The 21,727-nt window shown below is 44.0% G+C and overlaps 1 protein-coding gene across 1 annotated transcript; it reads right to left on the bottom strand.

Moving 5' to 3' along the window:
* Positions 1 to 2,423: 2,423 nt before the first annotated feature.
* CSRP2 (cysteine and glycine rich protein 2) lies at positions 2,424 to 21,700 on the bottom strand. The gene is made up of 6 exons (XM_039249928.1): positions 21,609 to 21,700; positions 10,771 to 10,883; positions 7,681 to 7,849; positions 4,107 to 4,236; positions 3,325 to 3,418; positions 2,424 to 2,737 (listed from the first exon to the last, which is right to left on the bottom strand). The coding sequence occupies exons 2-6, from the start codon at positions 10,880 to 10,882 to the stop codon at positions 2,661 to 2,663; spliced, it is 582 nt and encodes a 193-aa protein (XP_039105859.1). The 5' UTR covers position 10,883; positions 21,609 to 21,700; the 3' UTR covers positions 2,424 to 2,660.
* Positions 21,701 to 21,727: the final 27 nt, after the last annotated feature.

Raw genomic sequence — 21,727 nt, 5'->3', positions numbered from 1 at the left:
AACCAGTGGGTTAGACTCCCAGCGCTTTGGATGTTAGTGGTTACATGTGCAACGAAAGGCTCTTGAGTTGCGGCGCCTAGGTGGCTCAGTCAGTTAAGTGTCTGATTGGCTCAGGTCATGATCTCCTGCTTCGTAAGTTCGAGCCCCGCGTCCAGCTCTGTGCTGATAGCTCAGAGCCTGGAGCTGCTTCAGATTCTGTGTCTCCCCCTCTGTCTGTCCCTCCCCTGCTCATGCTCTGTCTCTCTCAATGATAAATAAACATTAAAAAAATAAGAATAAATTTAAAAAATAAAGGTTCTCGAGCTAAAACAGATTTCTCTACCACATACTCTTAAGGCCTTCGTTATGCTAGTGTGTCCTGTGAATCTACAGCTGTTTGTGTGTTGATACAGATTGACAGGAGCAACACTTGTTAAACTTAACTGATCCTGAAGACTTTTTGGAACTAGAGTTCCCAGCCCTTCTTAAATACACCAAACCACCACAAGGGACTGAAAACATCCCAATTGGGTCACTTTAAAAATAAAAGTATTTATTTACCATTACAGCATTGGATTGCTTTTGGGCTACCCTGTTGACTTATGTCCAAATGATGAAAGTGATTCCTCCCAGAATAACCGAAGCAAAACCAAATTTCCTTTTCCACTCCTAGAACCACTGGTAGCTAATTTTACATTTTTGGAGTAGCTGTTTGTTATCATTCCCAATTTAAGAATAATTTCGAGTAGGTGTCTCGCTTTTTTATTGGGTAGAAACCTCAAATTACTAGGCACCTGGCAACTTTGTTTTGAGTAATTTCCTTTCAGATATCTACTAGTATCTCCAGTACAATTTGGGAAACTTAGTAGGTATGGGAAATGTTGGTCCTGTGTGGGGAATGGTTTAATAATTTACATTTGGGTTATCTGTAGCTACCTAACCAACCACTCAAAAATTTAGTGGCATATAATGGTGTTTTTGTTAAAAATCTCTAGTTTGCTCAAGACTCAACAGGAATAGCTCACCTTGTTCCACTTGGTGTGAGCTGGGATGTTCAAAAACTTGGGACTGGAATAATCTGAAGGCTCGCTCACTCACGTCAGTTGATACCAACAAAATATGGCAAAGTTCCAAGGCTAAGCATCCGAAGGGAAAGAGGCAGGCAGAAACTACTGCCTTTTCTAACCTAGCCTTGTCCATTATATTGTGCTAGTCAAAAATGAGTCACTAGGTTGGCCTTTATTCAGAGGAGAGGAATTAGTCTCCATGTTTTGATGGGAATGTCAAACAGTCTGTGGGCAGGTTTTAAAACTACCACCTACAGAATTAGAAGTTACTCCGTAACTGTTCTTCAGTTCAGCCTCTCTTCATTTAAGGCTGATTAACTTCCCCAGCCTGCCTAACAGAAAAGCCTTCCTCTCTCCCAAGTGGAACTTGCCTTCTAAGACCATGTGAGGTGCTCAAGGCTAAGATGTAAGTAAATAAGCATGAATTCTTTCACCTAGTACATCCTCAATTGATTTCGTCCCACTAAGTTTCTGCTTATGTTTTTGATGCCATACATAGCACAACCCCTGTAGCTTTTCAAAATAAGCAATATAGAATGTTAAAATAGGCTTTGGACAAGATTAAGATGTGTTCATTGATCACGCTGCTTCAGGTTTACGCATTTACAGACCAGTGTCATACCCTGAAAATTATAGGTTGGATTGAGTCTTTGATAAAAGTTTCTAGGGAAATAATGAAAATATTCTGTGTACAGTCTGGCACCTCCTTTTCTACGTGAGCCAGTTGAATGTCAATGTGTCAGGATGGTGGAGCATTCTTTGTTAACTCATGCAGGATTGAAATATTTAAAGAAGTCACTTCAGTTTCCAGGATTTAGTAAGTTACCATGTATCAGGTCAGGGTGGAGTCTAAAAAATGTCATACTAAGCCTCAGATTCTGTAGTTGTCTCTAGGTAGCTGTTTGTAAAGATCTTTAGGTTTAGATGAATCAAAAGAATACTGCAGAGTTTTCTTTATCTGTGCCCACCACCCTGGGTCCTTGTACCTTTCTGAGGAGCTTATTAGAATGGCTTCTATGGCTCCACTTCTAGAGAGTCGGCTTCTGGAAGGCCAGGAAATCTTTGTAATACTCCCAGGTGACTCTAATGCAGGTTGTCTAAGGAGAAGTTTAACCACCAGCTAGAGTGGGGCAGGCAGGTGGACAGGAGATGCTGCCCGCCATCTCTGAGGAGCTGGCATCCGTTGCCTAGCAACCCTCACTCTAGAGGCACACTTGCCAGGCTCAAAGAGATCTTTTCCAATATCTGTAATGCAAACATTAGCCTAGTGAGTCAGCTGCATAATGGGGTGCACTCTCTTTAACCACTAGAGTGCAGGTAGGGACCCAAGGGATTTTCTGGGTCCTCCAAAACGTGAATGGAAAGACACTGAGCACCTGAATCCAGCTGAAGTTTTATTTAAAATGTCAAAGAAACACTTCTTGAAAATGCCAAGGAATAAAAAGCAAAGGGATACAGTGCTCTCTTCACACTAGTCACCCAGCCTATCCATGTATGGGGCAACAAACAGTACGTAAGTGCCGGCAAAATTTCACAGTAGTTTAGTGTTAGGTTATCTGTGCCTGGGCCACGTAGAGACTTTCCATGTGTGATCTCAGCTCTAGGCTCAGGCCTTTACTGAGCATGAACAAGAGCTCCTGCTCCTTGGCCATAGCCAATTCCCTTGGGCCCGAAGTTCTTTGCGTAGCATCCTAAAAAAGGAAAGAGAATTAGCAGAAGGTCCATTACGCTTTGCCAGGATTAGGACTCACAAAACAACAGACCCCTGTAAGTTTAAAAAAAAATGGTTTGCCATGCCCAGAAAGAGTTCGACTTATTTAAGAGATAAAATGAGCCATGTAGCAAGTATCTGAATGCTACAAAGGCGAGTCCAAACGCTCCCGACTGCACAGTACTCGGGTCACAGTCCCACTTGGGTTACAAGCATAAAAACTGGGCCAGGCAAATTACGTGTTTCTCTGTTACTTTCATATATTCATGTGCTTTGCTGGAAATATAAAATTCAAGAAAGAGTCTTTACAGTGAGGTTTTGATCTTATTTGTTGGGGGATTTTAAATGACTACTAACTTTATTGTATCATCTCACATTATTTCTGTTATCTGTGAGCATCTCTAGATCCTTTATTTTCAAATAGCCAGTGGCAGTCCCTTCCTTTCCTTCCCAATTCCTTTCCCCACTGTTGCAGTACTTTCTTTTTCTTTTATGCTGGTGACATTTCCTTAACCAGTAACAGTGTGGGATATTCAGATGGAGGGCAATAATGGAAATTAATTTTACCTTTACAATAGATTTCGCCTTCTTTCTCAGTCAGAGTTGTTGATTCAAGACTCTTCCCACACTTGGCACACCGGAAACAGTTTTTGTGCCAGGGCTGGAAGAGACAACTGAGTAAGTCTGAGAGAGTGGTTCCTTGCAGTACAGTGTAGACACGTGGGCAAGTGGCTTGGAAAGGTCAACCCAACGCGAACTCCTGAATGCTGTACTTCAACTCCCAACAAAAAGCCTGGAACTGGACCTCCCTGTGTCTACACAGTTGGCCACCTGCCAGGGCTGAGTTCAAACTTCATTCACAGAAGACATGGGCTGGGAGCTGTGCCACGCAAGGGCCGTCTCCCCACGAGCTATGTCCGACCTCGCCTCAAGCACGCTGCACCCCTTTAAAGACAGCCCCCCCTATGGGTGAGAACACTGCAGCTCGAAGAGGTGACGTGGTTCCATAACTTGCTCAGAAGCACAGCTCAGGTTAGCATCAGGGGCCCCGGCTCTGGTTTCCCACTACGTGGAATAACGTGCAGAGTGCAGATGTGTTAACAGTCTGCCTTGTTCGCTAACAGCCTTCAGGAGCGCCCCTTATGAAAACAAGCTGCTTTCAAACACAGATGTGATTTGTCAAGTAAGAGCATCGTTTCAAAAAGTTAATGATTCAGATGGAAATCTAAGCAAAATCTGAATCCAGGGCATTTATGTAAGACAGCACGCCTGAGGGGATGTGAGGGGGACGGGGAGAAAGGGAGCAGAGAAGAGTCATTTCCTGCTACTAGCTCAAGACAGCACTTTACCTTTCCAGCTCCAATGATCTTCTCGGCAGCATACACGGAGTCCCCACATCGGGAACACTTCTCAGCACCTCCGTATTTCTGAGCAAACTTAGAAGTGTTTGGATTTGTTGTAGGCCTGTGAGGTTGAACACTTGTAGAAAGCGGGAAAAATTAGGCAGTGCTTACCGAAGGGCCCCTTCTAATTAATAAGCCCACGAGACAGGCACCGCTGAACGCTCAGACTTAACTGCTGTCCTGACTCAGGGCCAGAGGCCTTCACTGAATCACTTCCAGGGGAAAGAAGAAGAGCTGTATCTCAGGCGCTGGCCAGCTGGTACCTGAACCTACTTATGGGCTCATTACTGCCACAGATAAGGCCCCAAACTTAAATACCTGTCTCTGTGAGTCTAAACTCAACAGAGTTCAGTGACTCTCCAGTGCTGGCCTCTCCATGAAACAATTAAGCTATGCTTTATAAAAACAAGACACTGGACATATTTTTACCCCATATTCATATCATTGTTCATATTATCACTGGAAATCACAAGAGTTTTTTTACTTTACTAGAGTCTGAAGAATCACTGTTAACCTAAGCAGTTAAAGGTTTCTGCAGATAGGTCAGTGGACTCAGGCAGAATTAAGAACATTAAACATTACTAAACAGATTAATTTCCTACTGTATGTTAAGTAGGGAAAAGTGTGAATAAACTACTTAGCTTCATGGAAAAATATTTAGAAAGTTTGCCTATTACTGTATGATGTTTACTTTTTCTCTGGATAGTGTTATTTTTGTCACTTATTTACAAGTCACTGGGTAAACTGTTTTCCTAGCTTTCTTTAATTTTTGCCCCTTCAGTATGTAGATGCACCTACAGTGCAGAATGCCATTCTGGGCTCCGAGAAGATTTAAAGGCCCCTCTCAAGTCCTGTCAGTCGAGCAGATAAGAGGACAATAGCAGTCAGCTCACCACATGGTACAAGTGTCCCATTTTTCCTATTGGAAAGTTTTCTTTCCTCACTCTAGTTTAAATTACATACTTATGTAAAATAAAGTTAGTTTAGAAATCCTGCCTTTTCATAAAACAGTGGATTCCAACTCCTCTCCAGTATCTTCTATTTATTCATCTCCACTGTATCCACATTTTGGTCATCTGTTTTCTGCACTTCACGTGAGGTGTTGAGTCATGTTTGCTACAACCACTGGAAACGTTATCTAAACAGCAAGTACCAATTCATGGTACTGATTCACAGTATTGGTGTTTCCAGTTGTCCCTAATGTACGCATTTTTTTTTAACTGTACAATCCACTGTAAGTAATTTATTTTGAGAATGATCTTTATTTTAATTTTTTTATGGCTTTATTTTATTTTGAGAGACAGAGACAGAGAGCAAGCAGGGGAGGGACAGAGAGAGGGATACACAGAATCCGAGGCAGGCTCCAGGCTCTGAGCTGTCAGCACAGAGCCCGATGCGGGGCTCAAACCCACAGACTGTGAGACCATGACCTGAGCTGAAGTCGGACGCTTAACCGACTGAGCCACCCAGGCGCCCCGAGAGTGATCTTTAAAAGCTATTCACAATGACATCCAAGATTTGGAATTAGGAGTTTCCCAGGAAAAATGTCCAATATGTTATGTTAACAAGAACTTAATGTAGATTATCTCCACCTCCCTGCTAATGACACATAGAGTGTGGATAATAGTTAACCTCATCAGAGATGAAGAAATAGGAGCTCAGATAGTAAATAACTTGCTGAAGAGCTACAGAATTAGTAAATTGGTGGGTCTGAACTGAAAAAAACAGTTCTGCCTCAATAAAACATTCTGCCCACACAGTGCTGTCTCCCCAGGAGACTACTGTGAAGAAATGTGGTCCCCATATGTTCTATCATTACCACATCCCACAAGAGTGCTCCAGACTACAGGTGCTCCCAGAGGTCAGTCATTAAGAGAGAGTTCTGGAAAAGGAAGTCTCTATACCCGGCCCTAGTATGTGGCCAGGCTAAGAAGAGGAAGAGGCAAGGGCGCCGATCGACAGGCCAGCACAGAGGGCTTACCACTTACTGGAGAAGGTGGAGCAGCAGCAGGAAGTAAAGAGGTGGATCTGCTGGTCTTTGTGGCTTTAAGTCTATAGCCACAATCACGGACTTAACTCTTGGGGTCATGGATGAACTTGGTTTTGTAGGCGGTGGGGGGGAGGTACATAGATACGTGTGTTTTGAAAGATTTGAAATAAAATCTTAGGAAACAAGAAAGGATTTTAACACGCTGGAAAAGGAGAGGGGAACAGGAACAATGAACTTCAACAAAGACCGAGGTAAGCTGGGTTCCTACAAGTGGTGGCACGCAACAGTAGACGAGCCAGCCTTTGTACAGCTGGAGCACAAGGCACCATGGCTCAGAAACTCTGTGGAAAAAACCCAAAGGACAGACAGGTGGGCCTCAGTGCAGTGGAAAGCGCACAGGTTTGGGAATCAAATGGGCATGCAGTCAAATCCTGGCTATGTCGCTTACCTGTGTGACCTGAGCCCTAGTGTCCCATCTGTAAAATATGGACAGTGTATCTACACTCAGAGTTACTATAGGGATTATGTAAAATGAACATAAACATTCAGACAACAGGCACTCAAGCAGACTTAGTATTATTTCAGGCATACCGTAATGCGCTGTGTTTAAGATTATAAGCTATGGAGTTATACCAAGTTAAATTCTACAGTTAGCTAACAATGTGACTTTAGGCAAATTGCTTAATATTTCATTGTCTAAATTTGTTGGGTAAGATAGGAAACCTTACCCTGTTGGGTGGCTGTGAGGATTATGTAAGGAGACGTGTTAATACTGAATGGTGTCCAACTCAACAGGGCATGATTAATGGCCTTGTCCAAGAAAAGACCATCTTACAGGAGTGTAACACCAATTTTGGGCTCTTCAATATAAAGCGGATGTGAAAAATGTGAAGTTCAAATGAGAGAATGGGTCAAAAACAGGAATTAAGAGGAAACTCCAAATGAAGAAATTATGTAGCCTGAACGTAAATACTAAATGAAGTTTAGCAGACTTAGCACCTTGCTGTTTTGGCACTGGAACCTTTAAATTTTAATGCTAATCTCTCAGCAAATCAAAAACAAATAATCTCAATTTTAAGTAAGAATTTGGTACTAATTCGAGAAAACAATTTCTTGGTGAAACAGTTTTACATGGAGTGACTGAGGAGTTTTCATTGCTTAATTGCACTTGAAATGTATGTCTCATGATACAGACACTACATTTCTGTATCACTTGATTTCATGACATCTGGTCTCCAAAACACTGTGTAATGTAAGTAAATGTAAACCACGTGCTTTTGCGAACATGAGTTCTTGATACACTGGAGCATGCCACAAAATCAAGACTAGAAGTCACTGGAAGAATCAATAAGAATTCTCTTAGGTCCAAAGCTGTCCATTTCAAGCTTAAAGAAGAGTCACTGGTTTACTAAGAAAACTGGGAGTCCTTTTGTTTGCTTATTTTAAGCTAAAATCTGTCCCAGACTCCTCGTCACCAAGCAGCGTTGTTAGAATTCCTTTCTGCAAGGAACAAACATGGTCCTAACTCACCTCTCTGGCTTGATCCCCAGTCTCTCACCCCGGTCCATGTTGAGCGTGCCAGCGCCCTGGCCGTAACCGTAGCCTTTGGGCCCATACTTCTTTCCATAGCAGGATTTGCAGTAGATCTCTTCATCGTGAATTGCCACCGTGGTGCTATCTAAATTTTTCCTGCAAACCACTGAGGGGGAATAAGTTAGACCTTTAGAAACATGCCAGAGATGCAATTTTCCTAAGAACAGTGGTGGCCCTGACACACGGTCTACAAATGGCGAAGGCATAGGCTCTCTCACGTTCCTGTTTCTCGTGTGGTTTCCCAAAAGCCATGAGACAGAATCTGGACTGGGTCGCTACCGCTGAGGGACGATTTGCCTTTCTCCATGGACAGGATAGTTGTTTCAGAAATATATCAGGATTTTAACATCCTGAAGCCTCAACTTTTCAACAGGCTTGGCCTCTCTGGCAGAAGGAAAGGTTTCAGAGATGGATAGAATTACATGAACAAAAGGAACAAAACTAATGCTTCGCTCCCAACCCTCAGCACAATCTTCCACCTCTTCACCCTAGTGTTGCCAAAGCACAACCTAACAAAGAACAAAAGGGTGGCCGAGTGCCCTGGGGGGCTGGCTCTGTAGCCCTCCTCCCCTCAAGAGCCCCCCCTAGCATAAAAATGGCTTCAACTCTGGAATTCCAGTTTTCCTCACGGGTCCAGACGGGAAAACTTATTATTCTTTCATCTCGCCACTGGCTTCTCCAGCAGTGATGAGTAGGTCTGAAAATCGTAAAGTGGTTTCAAGTCTGCATTTGTGTTTCCCTTCTGTCCCAAAGGAGAATGCATTCTTTCTTGATGGTTTTCTCGCCACAAGACATTTCCATGGATCCCACTTCATAAAACTGCCAAATGTCATCATGTTTTACCCAGACATTATTTCACTTTCTAAAACTTCAATTAAGCTTGAAAAAACACACACACACACACACACACAACTGTGAGGGAACTTACTGGGCAGCTGGAAATTGGAGGTTAGTAGAAAGGGGGATTTTTTTTCCCCTCCTACTTAAAAGAGGGAGGTGGGGGGGGGAGAAATCAAACGAGAAAGGTAAGGGGGAAGAAAGGAAGGAGAGAAAGAAGGGCAGGGAACAGCAAGTGGCTGGTGTAAAACAGTTAACATTAGGAAGCTTCTATCTAACACTTTCTCTGATGGAACAGAATGATGTCATCTGCTCTGGAACCTTGCTGTTAAGGCTCAAGAACTGAAATGGGTTTGCTGAAAGACACAGTTAACCTAAAACCACACATTACAGAAGAGTAAACACCCTTAATAGAAAAAAAATCAAAATACAAAAAATGTTCCAAAGACCACAGAGCTATTAACCAAAGCAATTTTATAAAAACTGTCCTGTGTGACCATCCTTTCTTCCCTCCGTCCTTGCTCTCTACTTTCTACGGTAAGATTCTCCTAAGTTTACAAACTGCTCTGAATTATATCCTTAAAATTATATCCTTAGTCAGCAGGGACAGATACTAGGAAGTAGCGGTAAAATTGCCAGCAAAGAAGCTGACATTTAGTAAACAGTGAGTTTATTATGGTGGAGAGACTATCCTGGCTTAACCTAGACGAAACTAAGAACAATTTCTAAAGTATCTGGTTTCCCCTTTGTTCACGTACTCCTGGTTTCAAACCTGCTGAAAAACAGATTCTTTAAAAAAAAAAAAGTAACTTCTAAGAGAAGAAATGGTCAAACCAGTTCTAAGAAATGGTAGCTATTATAGGGGTGTACACAGTAAACATAGGTTATATTTTTATTCTTTGTAACTGCGACTTTCTGTTGTTTCTCGTTGCCTGCAAAACAGTTATACCATAAAAAGGTCCCGACATGTTGAATGCTGGTGCCTAGAGAGAAAAGGACAACTACAATTTGAAGAACGGTTTTCCTGGAGATGATTTCTTAATGTAACCAAAGGCTTTTAACACGTGCAGTTTCTAGCAATAATTTTCACTATACAGTACTATAGATACAGCAAGTATCCACATGTACAGGACGGCTCCTCATGAAACAAATCCTTCATCAAAGAAAATCTGTCCTTTGAATCAGAAGATGATGATTAATGAAGAGCTTTCTGAAGTGGCTTCTCTCCTGCTTGAAACTGAGGACTTTGTTATCACCCAGGGGGTCCGAGGGGGAGGGGTCCTGCGTCTCGTTCTGTTTCTGTCAGCTATGTACGGCCTTTCGAGCACACAGGCGTGTGTTTTATGTCCTTCCTGTCTGTATCAGACACTGATAATCTTCCATCTCTGAACAGCAATAATTCCCAGCTTGCCTCATATCCTAAGCTCCTTTCCCTCAATGAGGATATCAATAACCCAGAAAAAAATGAATTCTCACGACCAGAGAAAATGGAAATTTAGCTTCTAGACATTGAATTTCAACTAACAGTGTGCCAAGAAACAAGCAAATATGTTTCAAATAGGTTTCTTCCCTCCAGGAAGAGAAAGCTTGGGTGGATGAGGAGCAAACCTGTTCATTCAGAAACGCGAGCCCAGCCCTTACGATGCCCCAGAAACTGTGCCAACTGCCAGACTATAAAGGGCACTGAGCTCTTAGTGAAGCAGGGGGGGATGGAGGTGAGAACAAGTACAGTAGGGTAAAGGCCCAGCAGAGGCTAAAAGCCATGGAGATACCGCACGGCCACACGCCATGGGTCACCCCTGCCATCCTTGCTGCTAGGCTGAGTGTTCACAATGTCCAGGACAAAAGGGCAAAAACCACCTAAGCTTCTAAAATAATCTCTGTGGGGCACCTGGGTGGCTCAGTCGGTTGAGCATCCAACTCGATTTCAGGTCAGGTCATGATCTCACGCTGCACTGAATCGAGCCCCGCATCAGGCTCTGTGCCAACAGCATGGAGCCTGCTTGGGATTCTCTCTCTCCATCTCTCTGCACCACCCCATGGTCCCGCTCATTCTCTCTCAAAATAAATAAGTAAACATTAAAAAAAAAAAATCTTGTTAACAAAATCACAATGTTTTTCCTTAAATAGGTAAATTGAAGCTTTTTACAACCCATTTTTGTCCATGGTCGAGCCCCGGGAGATACTTACTGCACAGAAAGCAGCAGCGGTGGAAGCTTCTCCCATCACACTGCACTTCTTCTGCATGGTACACGGTCCTCCCACAGGCCCCGCACTTGTTGCCACCTCCCCACACGGGCATTCTGCAGGAATAAAGGATTCATTAGAACGTCTCCACACCAGGCTAGATGCCTGCCAGGCTCCTGGGAGGGCTGTTAGACCCCGGGGCCAGCTGCAGATTTTGTCACTTTAAGAACTACTCTAACCACGTCTTGAAAGCTCTGCATTCCTCCAAGCTCGCCTCATCTCATCTTCCAAATTGTAGCTCTTCCCTTAGCAAACTCTGGCTTGTCACGCACAAGTTTTTTTTTCCCTACAGAACAAAGGACCTGCCTTCAGTAGAACAGTACAGGTCACCAGGCACAAAACAAAACTATGCCACCAGAAGCATGGGAGTTGAGAAAGAAGTTGGGGTGGGGGGTGGCGCCTGGGTGGCTTAGTCGGTTAAGCGTCCGACTTTTGCTTAGGTCATGATCTCGCGGTTCGTGGGTTCGAGCCCCACGTCGGGCTCTGTGCTGACTGCCAGCTCAGAGCCTGGAGCCTATTTCAGAGTCTGTATCTCCCTCTCTCTCTGACCGTCCCCTGCTCACGCTGTCTCTCTCTCTCTGTCCTAGAAATAAATAAAAATATTAAAAAAAAAAAAAAGCGTGGGAGTGAAAGGCAAACACTGCCCACCCCCAACACCCCCGTCTTAAGGATGGGTTCTGAAAACTCGGCTGAAGAACATGCACTCGGGTGGAGGTCTTTATCACATGTTCACTTCATCGTAACACTGGCCAGTTCTTAACACAGAACCCTACACGAGCTCCGACACTTTCAAGGGACGAACAGAGTGTTATATGGCCCTGCGAGAACTACTCTTACCTTTGTCTGCTGAAGTTATGCAAGATGACGGCATAAATAGTTGTGTCAGTGACTGGTACAACTGTGTGCCTGGAGCCCCTGCTGTAACCACAACAAACAACCATCTGGATGGCTGCGATTTAGGTTTCTATGCTTCGCTAACCCCCGGGCCCTCTGCCCTGGCCAGCAGTTGTTTCCTCCTCTTCGACAGGCCTGCCGGTCCATACAGAGTACGCTACCAAGTTCCCTTCCCGGTGAAGTCGACTGTCTTTTGAGCACATCTGCAGTGTGGCCTGACTCTGGGGTAGAGCTCCCAAATTTAAATCCTGCTATGATGTGAACAGCCTGTATGATGATCTAACCTCCCTTCGCAATGAACTGGCCTAGCTGGCCGTGGTGTCAAAGCCTACTTCTGAATGGCCAACATACTCAGATGCCTTATTAGTACAGAAAGTTGTCCTTCGAGGATGGTGCCCTGCCCCACCCTGAGTCATGTCTAAAAACAGAATTTCTTTCTTCTCCAGCCTCATTCTCACACTTCTCTTCTGTGCATGGTACGTGTAGCCCTTAGTTGTTCAGTCTCAGATGAGACACACGCCTCTCTAGGAAAGAGCTGGTTGAGAAAGTGGAGACCTCCTTACTAACTTGGACATGGCAAGCTAAATAAGGGAAAAGGAGGGCTGCTAAGCAAACAGATGGAAGAATCTTCAGTCCTTAAAATAAAAAGGAAGGCGGTCAATCCCCATCCTCCTGCCCATCCTACAGCATTAAACAATCCAGAACCCAAAGACTTCCTCAACACTGAGAGGAGGCCTTTCTTTTTTTTTTTTTTTTTACAAATAGTTTATTGTCAAGTTGGTTTCCATATAACACCCAGTGCTCATCCCCAGAGAGGAGGCCTTTCTAAAAGCAAGTTTTTACAGAATCAATCACTGTGTTGGGCCCATTTCTGGGACACAGCATTCTCTTGACCCTCTTGTAACACTTTCTCCCCCAGATTTTCTCCAGGGAAGTAACCATCTCTTTCTTGGTCCATGTGGGTTAGGAAGTGCTTTTTAAAATATGGTCTTGTGATGGTCCACCACATATGGTACCAATTCAAGATGAAATGCAGGTGAGAATTCCAAAAGTTCATACAGTTTTATGCCACAGCAATCAAGAGCATGATCAGCAGACTCATCCTGTTGAATAGCATAGAAGCAGAGAACGTGTGCTTGGAAATTAAACAAACAAAAATGGTCCTTTACCAGATAGTTTGAGAAGTACTTGTTTAGATGGTATTGACTCTACCCTCAGTTCCAGGGCTGGGCATGTGACTCGGTCATGGCAATGAGGTCACTGCATCCCCCCCCCCCCCCCCCGCCCCGCCCTCATCATGGTGTCTGGTGTGGGAGTGAGCACATGACCCTAAGGCAGTTCAGTGAAAGTTAAACCCAGGGCTTTGGTTTAGAACTGTGTGGATGTAGGTGTGGAGCAGCTAGCAGCCGTCCAGCCACTGTAAGAAAGGAACCTAAGAATGAAGCTGGCACAGAAGAGAGATGGAGAGACTAGGTTTAGACACTTTTCATCTGTGTCTTGTCATCCTAGACATTACATGAGCCAATACATCACCTTTTCAAGTCATTCTGAGATGGAGCGCCTGTTCCTCGAAACACACACACAGCGACCTGACTGGTGGGACTAGTTATCGCTAAACTCACGTTGGTCTCAACTTGCAAAAAGCCTACTTCCTTATTCAGACAGGACCAACGTAATTCTGAGGGTCCATGAGGGTAACAGCCTATCGTGAAGGCATCCACAGAGGATCAATAGCTAGCAACAACAGAATAAATCTGCAAGCTTTCCTTTAGTACTTGCATAAATCTCTTATTCCCTTCCCTGGAGACAGGTGCTCCGTTGTTTAAATCCACAATGAAATTTGAGCCTGACTGTAAAACCTCAGACACAAAGCTTTGGCTCCAACAGCCTGCACTGGCTTGGGTCTAAAGTGCAATTAGGGATATTGACTTTGCCCCCTGGCTCCAAAGTTACCAGAGTTCTGGAATGCTCATGGATGCCACAGACATCTGTTGGAAGTACCCTTATGATTCTGGAGGAAACCTAAAACCAAATCCAGGCTTGTAGGTAATGACCTTACAATTACTACTTAAAATTGGATCCCAAGCATCAACAGCCCAGCTGGCTTCTAAAATGTTTTGTTATTGTCAAGACATTTCTCATCATGTTAGAAAGTATACTATTTAATATCAACCTACTAGCTTATATTTTCCCACCTATTTACTTTGGAGCTATTACCAATAATGAATCAGATTTCTATCAGGACTAATGCCATCTTGGGTTATCTTTGAATGCCATTTAAAAATAACATTTTCCAAAAATGAACTCATCACTTCATGTTATTCCCTATTAAAGAGCAGCTTGGACTTTTAAAAAGGGAAGAAGATTGGGGTGCCTGGGTGGCTCAGTCGGTTAAGCGTCCGACTTTGGCTCAGGTCATGATCTCGCAGTTCGTGGGTTCGAGCCCCACATCAGGCTCTGTGCTGACAGCTAGCTCAGAGTCTGGAGGCTGTTTCAGATTCTGTCTCTCCCTCTCTATCTGACGCGCACGCTGTCTCTGTCTCTGTCTCTCTCTCTCTCAGAAATAAATTTTAAAAAATTTTTTTAATTCAAAAAAGGGAAGAAGATCTTTATGTAATAAAGTTACTTAAATTCACTTATTGTAAGTCAAGTCTGATTTCGACTGCACAGGCTATACCAGCCAAATGTGTCTTTTCAGGAAATACCCATCAAAGTACTACAACATTCAGCCTACTATGTTAAAAAGCTTTTTCCCCTCTAGGCCGGGGACCACATTTCTGTATTCCCCACACCATCTGCCAGAGTACTTGGCACATATCAAAATAGTTTCTATTGTTTTAAAGAATTCTTCCTTTTTTAACCTGCCTATACAATTCCCAATTCCATTGTATGCTTATCAAGACAGATGTGCCACTGGTCTACTTTCCTTTGTCACATTTTTTGATTCTCAGTAAAATTTCCAAGTCATTAACTTTGCAAAAGTTCCATCCAGTTTCAAGGCTTTCCTGAGGATTTCTGAATAAACCTCTCTGTGGTCCAAGCACACGGTATGATAGAGCATCCTCACGAAGCTTCAGCTGGAGTAATGCTTTATTTTTTTTATGTTGGATACTGGGTAGTTGGGTGTTCCTTATATTATTCTCTGCTTCATATGTCTGAAATAGCTCATAGTGGAAAGAAGCTGGCGGGGAGGGAGGTTGGTTTGGATAAATCTGTTATTTAAGATGTTATTTAAGATAGCTGTGCAACCTCGAGATTAGTTTTCTCATCTGTAAAACAGGGAAAGGCAGCCCTCGCTAACCAGTGGAGATACTGTGAAAGATAAAAGGGGGTAAACAGATGTCTTGGCAGCTGTCCTGTTAGCTGTTTGCTTGAAAACACGGGCATCTCCTAACTGTCCATCCTGCTGAAAGTACTCCAGTAAGAACACCCACTGGCTGGGCCTATAGAAAAACAGAGCTCAGAGCAAAAAAACAGGGGAAAGAAAAAACTTAGAAGGTTAGTCACTCATAAACCTTCGGGGGCATTACTACGCACTGCAAGGACAATGGTAGTTCCATTTATGGTGACAAGAAATGAAGTTCAAATTTACACTTTTGGGGCGAACCCCTGCAGCCGTTCCCTGAATTTGGCAGAAGGAAGTGTGATGATCTTCCATTTCTGTCACTCTTGGCATCGCTATACATAGAAAAAAATTCTGAAGCCTCATGTTTCCTACAAGCCCTTGGCCGCACTGCTCCACAACAGCTGACATTAATCACAGCAAACTGGGTTTGCACTCAGCAATCTGGGCTACATGCCTCTCCCCAGTCCTGTGCATTAATTTACAGAATGGTGAGAGGAGAAAAGAAATCCCACTTTACACATTTCTCGCCAAAGAGGCCAAATAGGCTTATTCTCTATTTCTCAGCCCGCTCTTTGTTTTTCAGTGTCTGAAAGAGTTCTAATACTGGGGTTTATCCACTGTGTTAGATTAAAAAGCTTGGTTTACATCTGAACACCTGTATGCAATTTCTCTTCGCTGCTTCTCCCCAGGCAAAGACACCACCCAGAATTTCATAAGACTTAGCCCTGGGAGAAAATTACTCTCGTCTAAATCTGAGTCACCTTGTGGTAAAGTTACCGCATTCTCCAGATAACCAGCAAGAGCTGCAAAGTGGCCGCATGGATCATTCTCACACTACCTGTTCTGCATTTACCATCTTCTTTTAGACTCTGAATGTCTTGGATGCATGAGTCTAGACTCTACATGTTGCCACTGGCAGTTTCAGTCAGTCACTCTATACCAAAGGTTTGGAATGAATCTGTCTATAAACCCAGATTCTAAATACTTCCAGAAGCTTTGACATTTTATTACTACATACAGGGTTTTGTTATGACTCTAGAATCTGGCTAGAATCCAATTTCCAGAAAGGGAGAATTTATTATAAACCGGTTTCATCTTGAGACACATGGAGAGGGTCGCTAGTTAAAGACTATGTAAATTAGTAGCACTGTCGCGAATTACAATGATTTTTTAACAGAGCCAGAGTTTGAGAGTCATAGTTAACTGGAAATTAAGCCCTTCTCTGTGCCCATTCTAAACATTTTTCCTTCTGCTTGCTTACCAAACTATCTGGTTGGTCTGCTTCCCTTATCTAAGTGAATTACCACTGAACCATGGATAGACTGCGCATGTTAGTAATCAGCTGCATGTTCCATTTGGCTCGCTCCTTCTGCCAAAGCCAAGACTTGAAGACATTTCGGCCCAAGAGTCCATTAAAAGCATGGCTTCTGGAGTCAACACAGTCTCATTTCCCTCATATGTAAAATGAGGATAATGTGCCTTTTTTACAGAGTTATTAAGAGACTGGGTTGGAAAAGTGCTTATAGGAGGTAGTCCGTGGAGAAGGATATACTCAGTATACCCAAGATAGAGGTTTTGTTCTCAGTTCTCATCTCCTTCCCACCTCATATGGCCATTCCTTCCTTATACCCCTAAGCCCTCCCCATCAGGGCCACTGACTTCCCACCCACCCTCATTTAGCTACATCTGAACTTCTTTCCTGTATCTCAAGTAACTCTTCCAGAGTAGGGACAGCTAATAACCGCTGTACAGTGCTTCACTGTACGGAGATTTTGTATAAATGTCTTAATTCAGCACTCTGTAAGCCACATCCTGGGTCAGGAACTGAGGATAAAATAGTTCTTGTAAGGAAGGGTGCCTGTTGCTCAGGAGGTCCTGATTTGGCGCTAGCACAACGTCAACAAATGGCGATACAACAGAATCCATGGCACAGAAGCAGGTAGAAAGGGATTCGGGAAGTGTGCAAGGTCTTCTTGTACAGGGATGGCAAAAACAGTTTCAATTCATAGATGTACTGATCGTGCGTTCCTGGAACTACGTTCAAGATACCGCATTAAAGATGACTGTGATTAATAACGTCTGCCGCGGAAAATGCAGTGCACCTGCCGCCTTTAACATGTCCCTGGTGTAAGAGAAAGAGTGCGGAGATAGAAGATTGTAAGTCCGTTACTGGCTCTGTGATCTTGGCCAAGTTCTTTAACTTCGACACCCTCAGCTGCCCCTTAGAAATGGATGAGAACGCTCATCGGGTGGTTGGAGGATTTAATGAGATAACGTTTGTGAAGTACCTGGCAAAGAGCCCGTACTCCACGAATGCCAGCTTCCTTTTCCTTCAGTGGCACTGCTGGGCCTGAATACGGCTACCGGAAGTTCAGTCCTTAGGTGACTTGCTGAGGTCACTGACCTCCAAACACCCAAAGCCCGGCTCAACCCACTCCTGTCAGATTCCAGAACCACCATCCCTTCCCCAAACCCCCATATCTGATTGAAGGGTGGAGTCCATTCAGGTCACCTGAGAATTATCAGTCCTTATGTTACCAAATTCTTGTGCACAGGAACGCCTTCTTCTCTGACCAGTCTTCATCTACCCAGCTACCAGTGGGTGGGTGTCTTCTCTGTGCCTGTCTCCCACCCAAACTGCTACTTTCAACCAGAAAGGTCTCTATCACTCCTCTCTGCTGCCCTAAGTCTGTCCTCACTACAGAGGAATCCCCCCCTTCTCTCCAGTAAGTTCTCCTGTGTTCACCTCAGCCTCCTCGTTAATTACTAGTTCTATATACTGTTTCCATTTATGTCTTCAATGTGGAGAACAGCAAAATCCTTGACACAGATTTGAGTTCTACATGCCAAGTCACATATTGTCATTAGAATGCAAGTAGGCTATAGATTTGGTCACCCGGACCCCCAGCATCTGCTGTAGCAATCCTCAATCTGTGCAATCTACAAGATACTTAATTAGTCAAATAATTTAACGTTTGTGTGATTTTTACACGGAGTCACACTGAGATTTATATGCCGAAACTACTGCTTATTTGCCAAGTGATCTTAGGTTGGTTATTTGGGCTGCTGGTTTTCTCATTTTAAAAAATGAAGACAATGCTTACTTATATCATAAACTAGTTTTGAGATTAAACAATATATAGAAAGCATTTACAATAATTCTTGCCACGTGGAAGGTAACAGTCATCACAAATACTTCTGTAATACAGGCTCTCTGCCAGGTACTTCACAAACGTTCTCTCATTAAATCCTCCAAAGCTTACTCCGTGTGTAATACTACTTGTATTACATAGTTTACTTATATTAACTCACTTAATCCTCATAACAGCTAAGGTAGACATTATCATTATACCCATTTTATGGGTGGAGAAGCTGAGGTGTAGAGATCAAGTGACTCATAACTGTGACACCAAAACAAAATTACCATTTCAATTTAAAAATGAACACCAATAAAATTCAAGTGAACTAGAGAGTTCATTTCACTATTAGAAACACAAATATAGTAGTAACCGGTAGGCTCTGGCACAGGTTCTTTTCAAATTGGGCATTTCCTGTACTACGCGAAGATTCAATTCTCTCTTCACTTTTCTCTTTTAGAAGAACTATGAAGCCACCACGAAACCTGCTTTCCTGTTGTAAGCTGGGAAGCTATTTGGCCCCAATGTATTACATGGTTACCTGTCCTCTTTCCATTACTGAAGGACAATTAGTACTGTTGGCACAATGAGATAATAAACAAAAACAGGGAACCTGATATCCTTTGCAAATGATTCACAATGTACATCAATTGGTTCTTCTTCTGACTTACACAAACACTTAATTTTTAAAAAATTTTTACTTTATTTCGAGAGCGAGAGAGAGCACGTTTGAAACTGTATGTGAGCATGTAAGCACGGGGGAGGGGCAGAGAGAGGGTGGGAGAGAGAGAATGGGTGAGCAGGCTCCACACCCAGCATGGAGCCCGGCTTGGGGCTTGATCTCATGACCCTGAGATCATGACCTGAACTGAAATCAAGAGCTGGACGCTTAACTGATGAAGCCACCCAGGCTCCCCCAAAATTTAAAAATTTTAACAATCAGAACTTGTGCCAGGTTCATCCACAATCCAGTTTGAGAAAGCTCCAAGTCAGGGTTAAACTGGGACCACAGATACCTTGAAATACCCAGGACTAATGAACTTGGTACTGTGTACTTTATTTTATGCACTTAAGAACATCTTGAAAAAGGGCTCAAAAGCTTCACCAGACTGCCAGGAGGGTCCACCACACAAAAACAGTGAAGTATCACCACCATGGGTAATCAAGGCCCCACAGGAGTCTAGAGATCCCCACCCAACAGAACCCCAAGGATGCCATACAAATACCAGCCCAGGAAACGATAGAGTACCTTGAGGAAACCGATGAATATCAGCAAAGGGAAGGAATCTGTCCTCGGGGCAAGGCCTGGTAGATATTGATAAGTCTGCATCAGTGCTCTCTCTCCTGGAAGAGGCTTTCACTGATAACCATTTCCCTATATATTCAATAAAATTCACAATCGTGTCCAGTTATAAGGAACCTCTCTCTGGCAACCCTGTTGTATGTGCTATTACATCCATTTTATTAGATGAAGTAACTGAGGCCAGACAGTAAATATGCCCAAGGTCATCAACCCAATGGGTGCCACACCTGGCATGTAACTTGGGGCATGACTGGCTTCAGTCCTGCCCTTTTCACCGGGCCATGACTCCCCACAGGAGGCTTCCTCTCCCCAGCTCTCCGGATCTACCTCATTTCTGGCAGAGAGGAACAATTAGATGTCCACATTTCCATGGCCGCTTAGTGGCAATGCTGAGGCTGGACCTAGATTTCTTTTAAAGCTCATTTATTCCTGCCCCCTCTATCCTACGCCAACATGCTTGCTGTTTTGGTATAAAATACAATTTCTCCAAAATCCAAGTTATTTCGCAATTTCATCAGGCTTCCAATGAGTATTGCTTTCATCACAGTATTTAGCATATCAGTATTTCTATTAATCAATATTTGAATACATCTGGGATAACCATTAAAAATTTATAACTGAAATCCTAAATCAAATTTGCTAATATTATTATATTCCTGAGTTCAATTAAATACTTGTGCCCCACAATTGCGATCTTACTCCTTCCTTTCTTCATTCAATTAACCAATACTGGCTCTGGTCCGTGTTCAAGGCACGCAGGTAAGTACTGTGAGTCTCAAAGACTCATGAGATGCGGATCTGGTGCCCTGTAATTTTCACTCTTAAAAGAGCAGAGAAAACTAGAAACCAGAGTAGAAAGATCATTGAGAAATACTGATCAAGTACCAGCTGCAATCAACCTGAGATAGCAATGACCAAGGATAGCCAGGGCAGACCAGGGTGGACTTCATAAAATCACTTATGGTTTGGTACACAGTTTTGAAATTATGTGATTCATTTAATCCATCGCCCGTCTCTTTCCTGAAAAATCTGAGTCAAATCAGAGCCAAATCTGTGGTTGTCCTGTTTGAATTCTTGGCATTTCATAAGTAGAGCTTTAAAACAGGTTAATTAGAAAAGAACCAAGGACATCATTTTTACTGCCGGGGTTAAAAAATTCCTACCCCAAATTAAGAGTATCCATATTGAAAGCATATTAAAGGTGAAAATATGCTCAGTCTGTAGATGGCAATAAAACAGAGACAACATTTTGGGTAAGCATTTAAACAAATATCCTTCAACAAACGTCCCGGCTTGGGAGAGTGGGAGGAAGGGAAGGTGAGTGTCTCCCGGCTTAGAAACCCCCTCCCCCCCCAGGGACTGCCTACGTGGAGCTTTGGAACTCAGGATGTGATTTCAGGACCTGTTGCAGAATTTCACAACTGTTCTTGCTTTCCCGTTTATACCTGAATCGTAGAAAGTTCTGGAAAAAGCTCGAACTGATGTTTCACTGCTGTTCTTTCAACATTTAAGGTTAAATGCTTAGTGGGCAGAGACCACTGAACAATGGGGATGCCAGAATCCTTCTGGGCTCGGCGGGCTGTGGAACCCCCCCATCTCCCTCCCAGGACTCCCAACCATTCTCTGGTAAGGTCGCCCTCATCGCAGCACACTCCGGGCAGTGGAGACCCGGAGACTCGGAACCCACCCCCTCCCCAGCTCGGAAAGAGAACCGGCTGCTGGAGTAGGGGGCCCAGTGCTACTAAAAGGCGGAATAGCAGCGACGCGGAACTCTCGGCCCCGCCTCTCTCCCAGAGAAAACGGTGTGCAGCAACCGGTAGGGAGGTCACGCACTATTATTTATCTGCCCTCAGGGCCCGGGATCCCAGGACAGGGCCGGGCAGCTGCGGGGAGCGGGGCAGGTGCGTGGAAGCGGGGTGGGAGCACCGCGGAGCAAGGGCGAGGAGAACGGCGGAGGGGAGGTCTAGCGGGGATCCGGCTGGGGAGATCGGAGATGGGGGACCGCCTGCAGGACGTCCCGAGGAGCCCTGGAGGCTGTGGGAACCTGCCCCCGTCCCCCCCGCCGACCGCACCCGGGGGGGTAGGTAGAGGCGCTACTCACTCGAGTCGGAGGCAGGACCACGCACCGCCGCGAGCAAGGCCAGATCCCAGGCACTGCTCCGCGAGTCCGCGAACGGAGGACAACCGAGAGCCCCCACCTCTTAAAGACTCCGGGATGGG

This window comes from Hyaena hyaena, unplaced genomic scaffold, assembly GCF_003009895.1.
Source record: "Hyaena hyaena isolate Hyena2069 unplaced genomic scaffold, ASM300989v1 scaffold_352, whole genome shotgun sequence".
NCBI classification, from domain to species: Eukaryota; Metazoa; Chordata; class Mammalia; order Carnivora; family Hyaenidae; genus Hyaena; species Hyaena hyaena.
The sequence above is the reverse complement of the archived record's forward strand: the minus strand, read 5'-3'. Positions and strand labels throughout refer to the sequence as shown.

Excerpts from the sequence above, each read along its gene's own strand:
- CSRP2 (XM_039249928.1), bottom strand. The coding sequence starts at position 10,882 with ATGCCCGTGTGGGGAGGTGGCAACAAGTGCGGGGCCTGTGGGAGGACC. Across the intron at positions 4,237-7,680 it reads CTGGGGATCAAGCCAGAGAG|TGTTCAACCTCACAGGCCTA; the intron begins GTGAGTTAGGAC and ends GCTTTCTACAAG. Across the intron at positions 2,738-3,324 it reads AGGCGAAATCTATTGTAAAG|GATGCTACGCAAAGAACTTC; the intron begins GTAAAATTAATT and ends TTCCTTTTTTAG.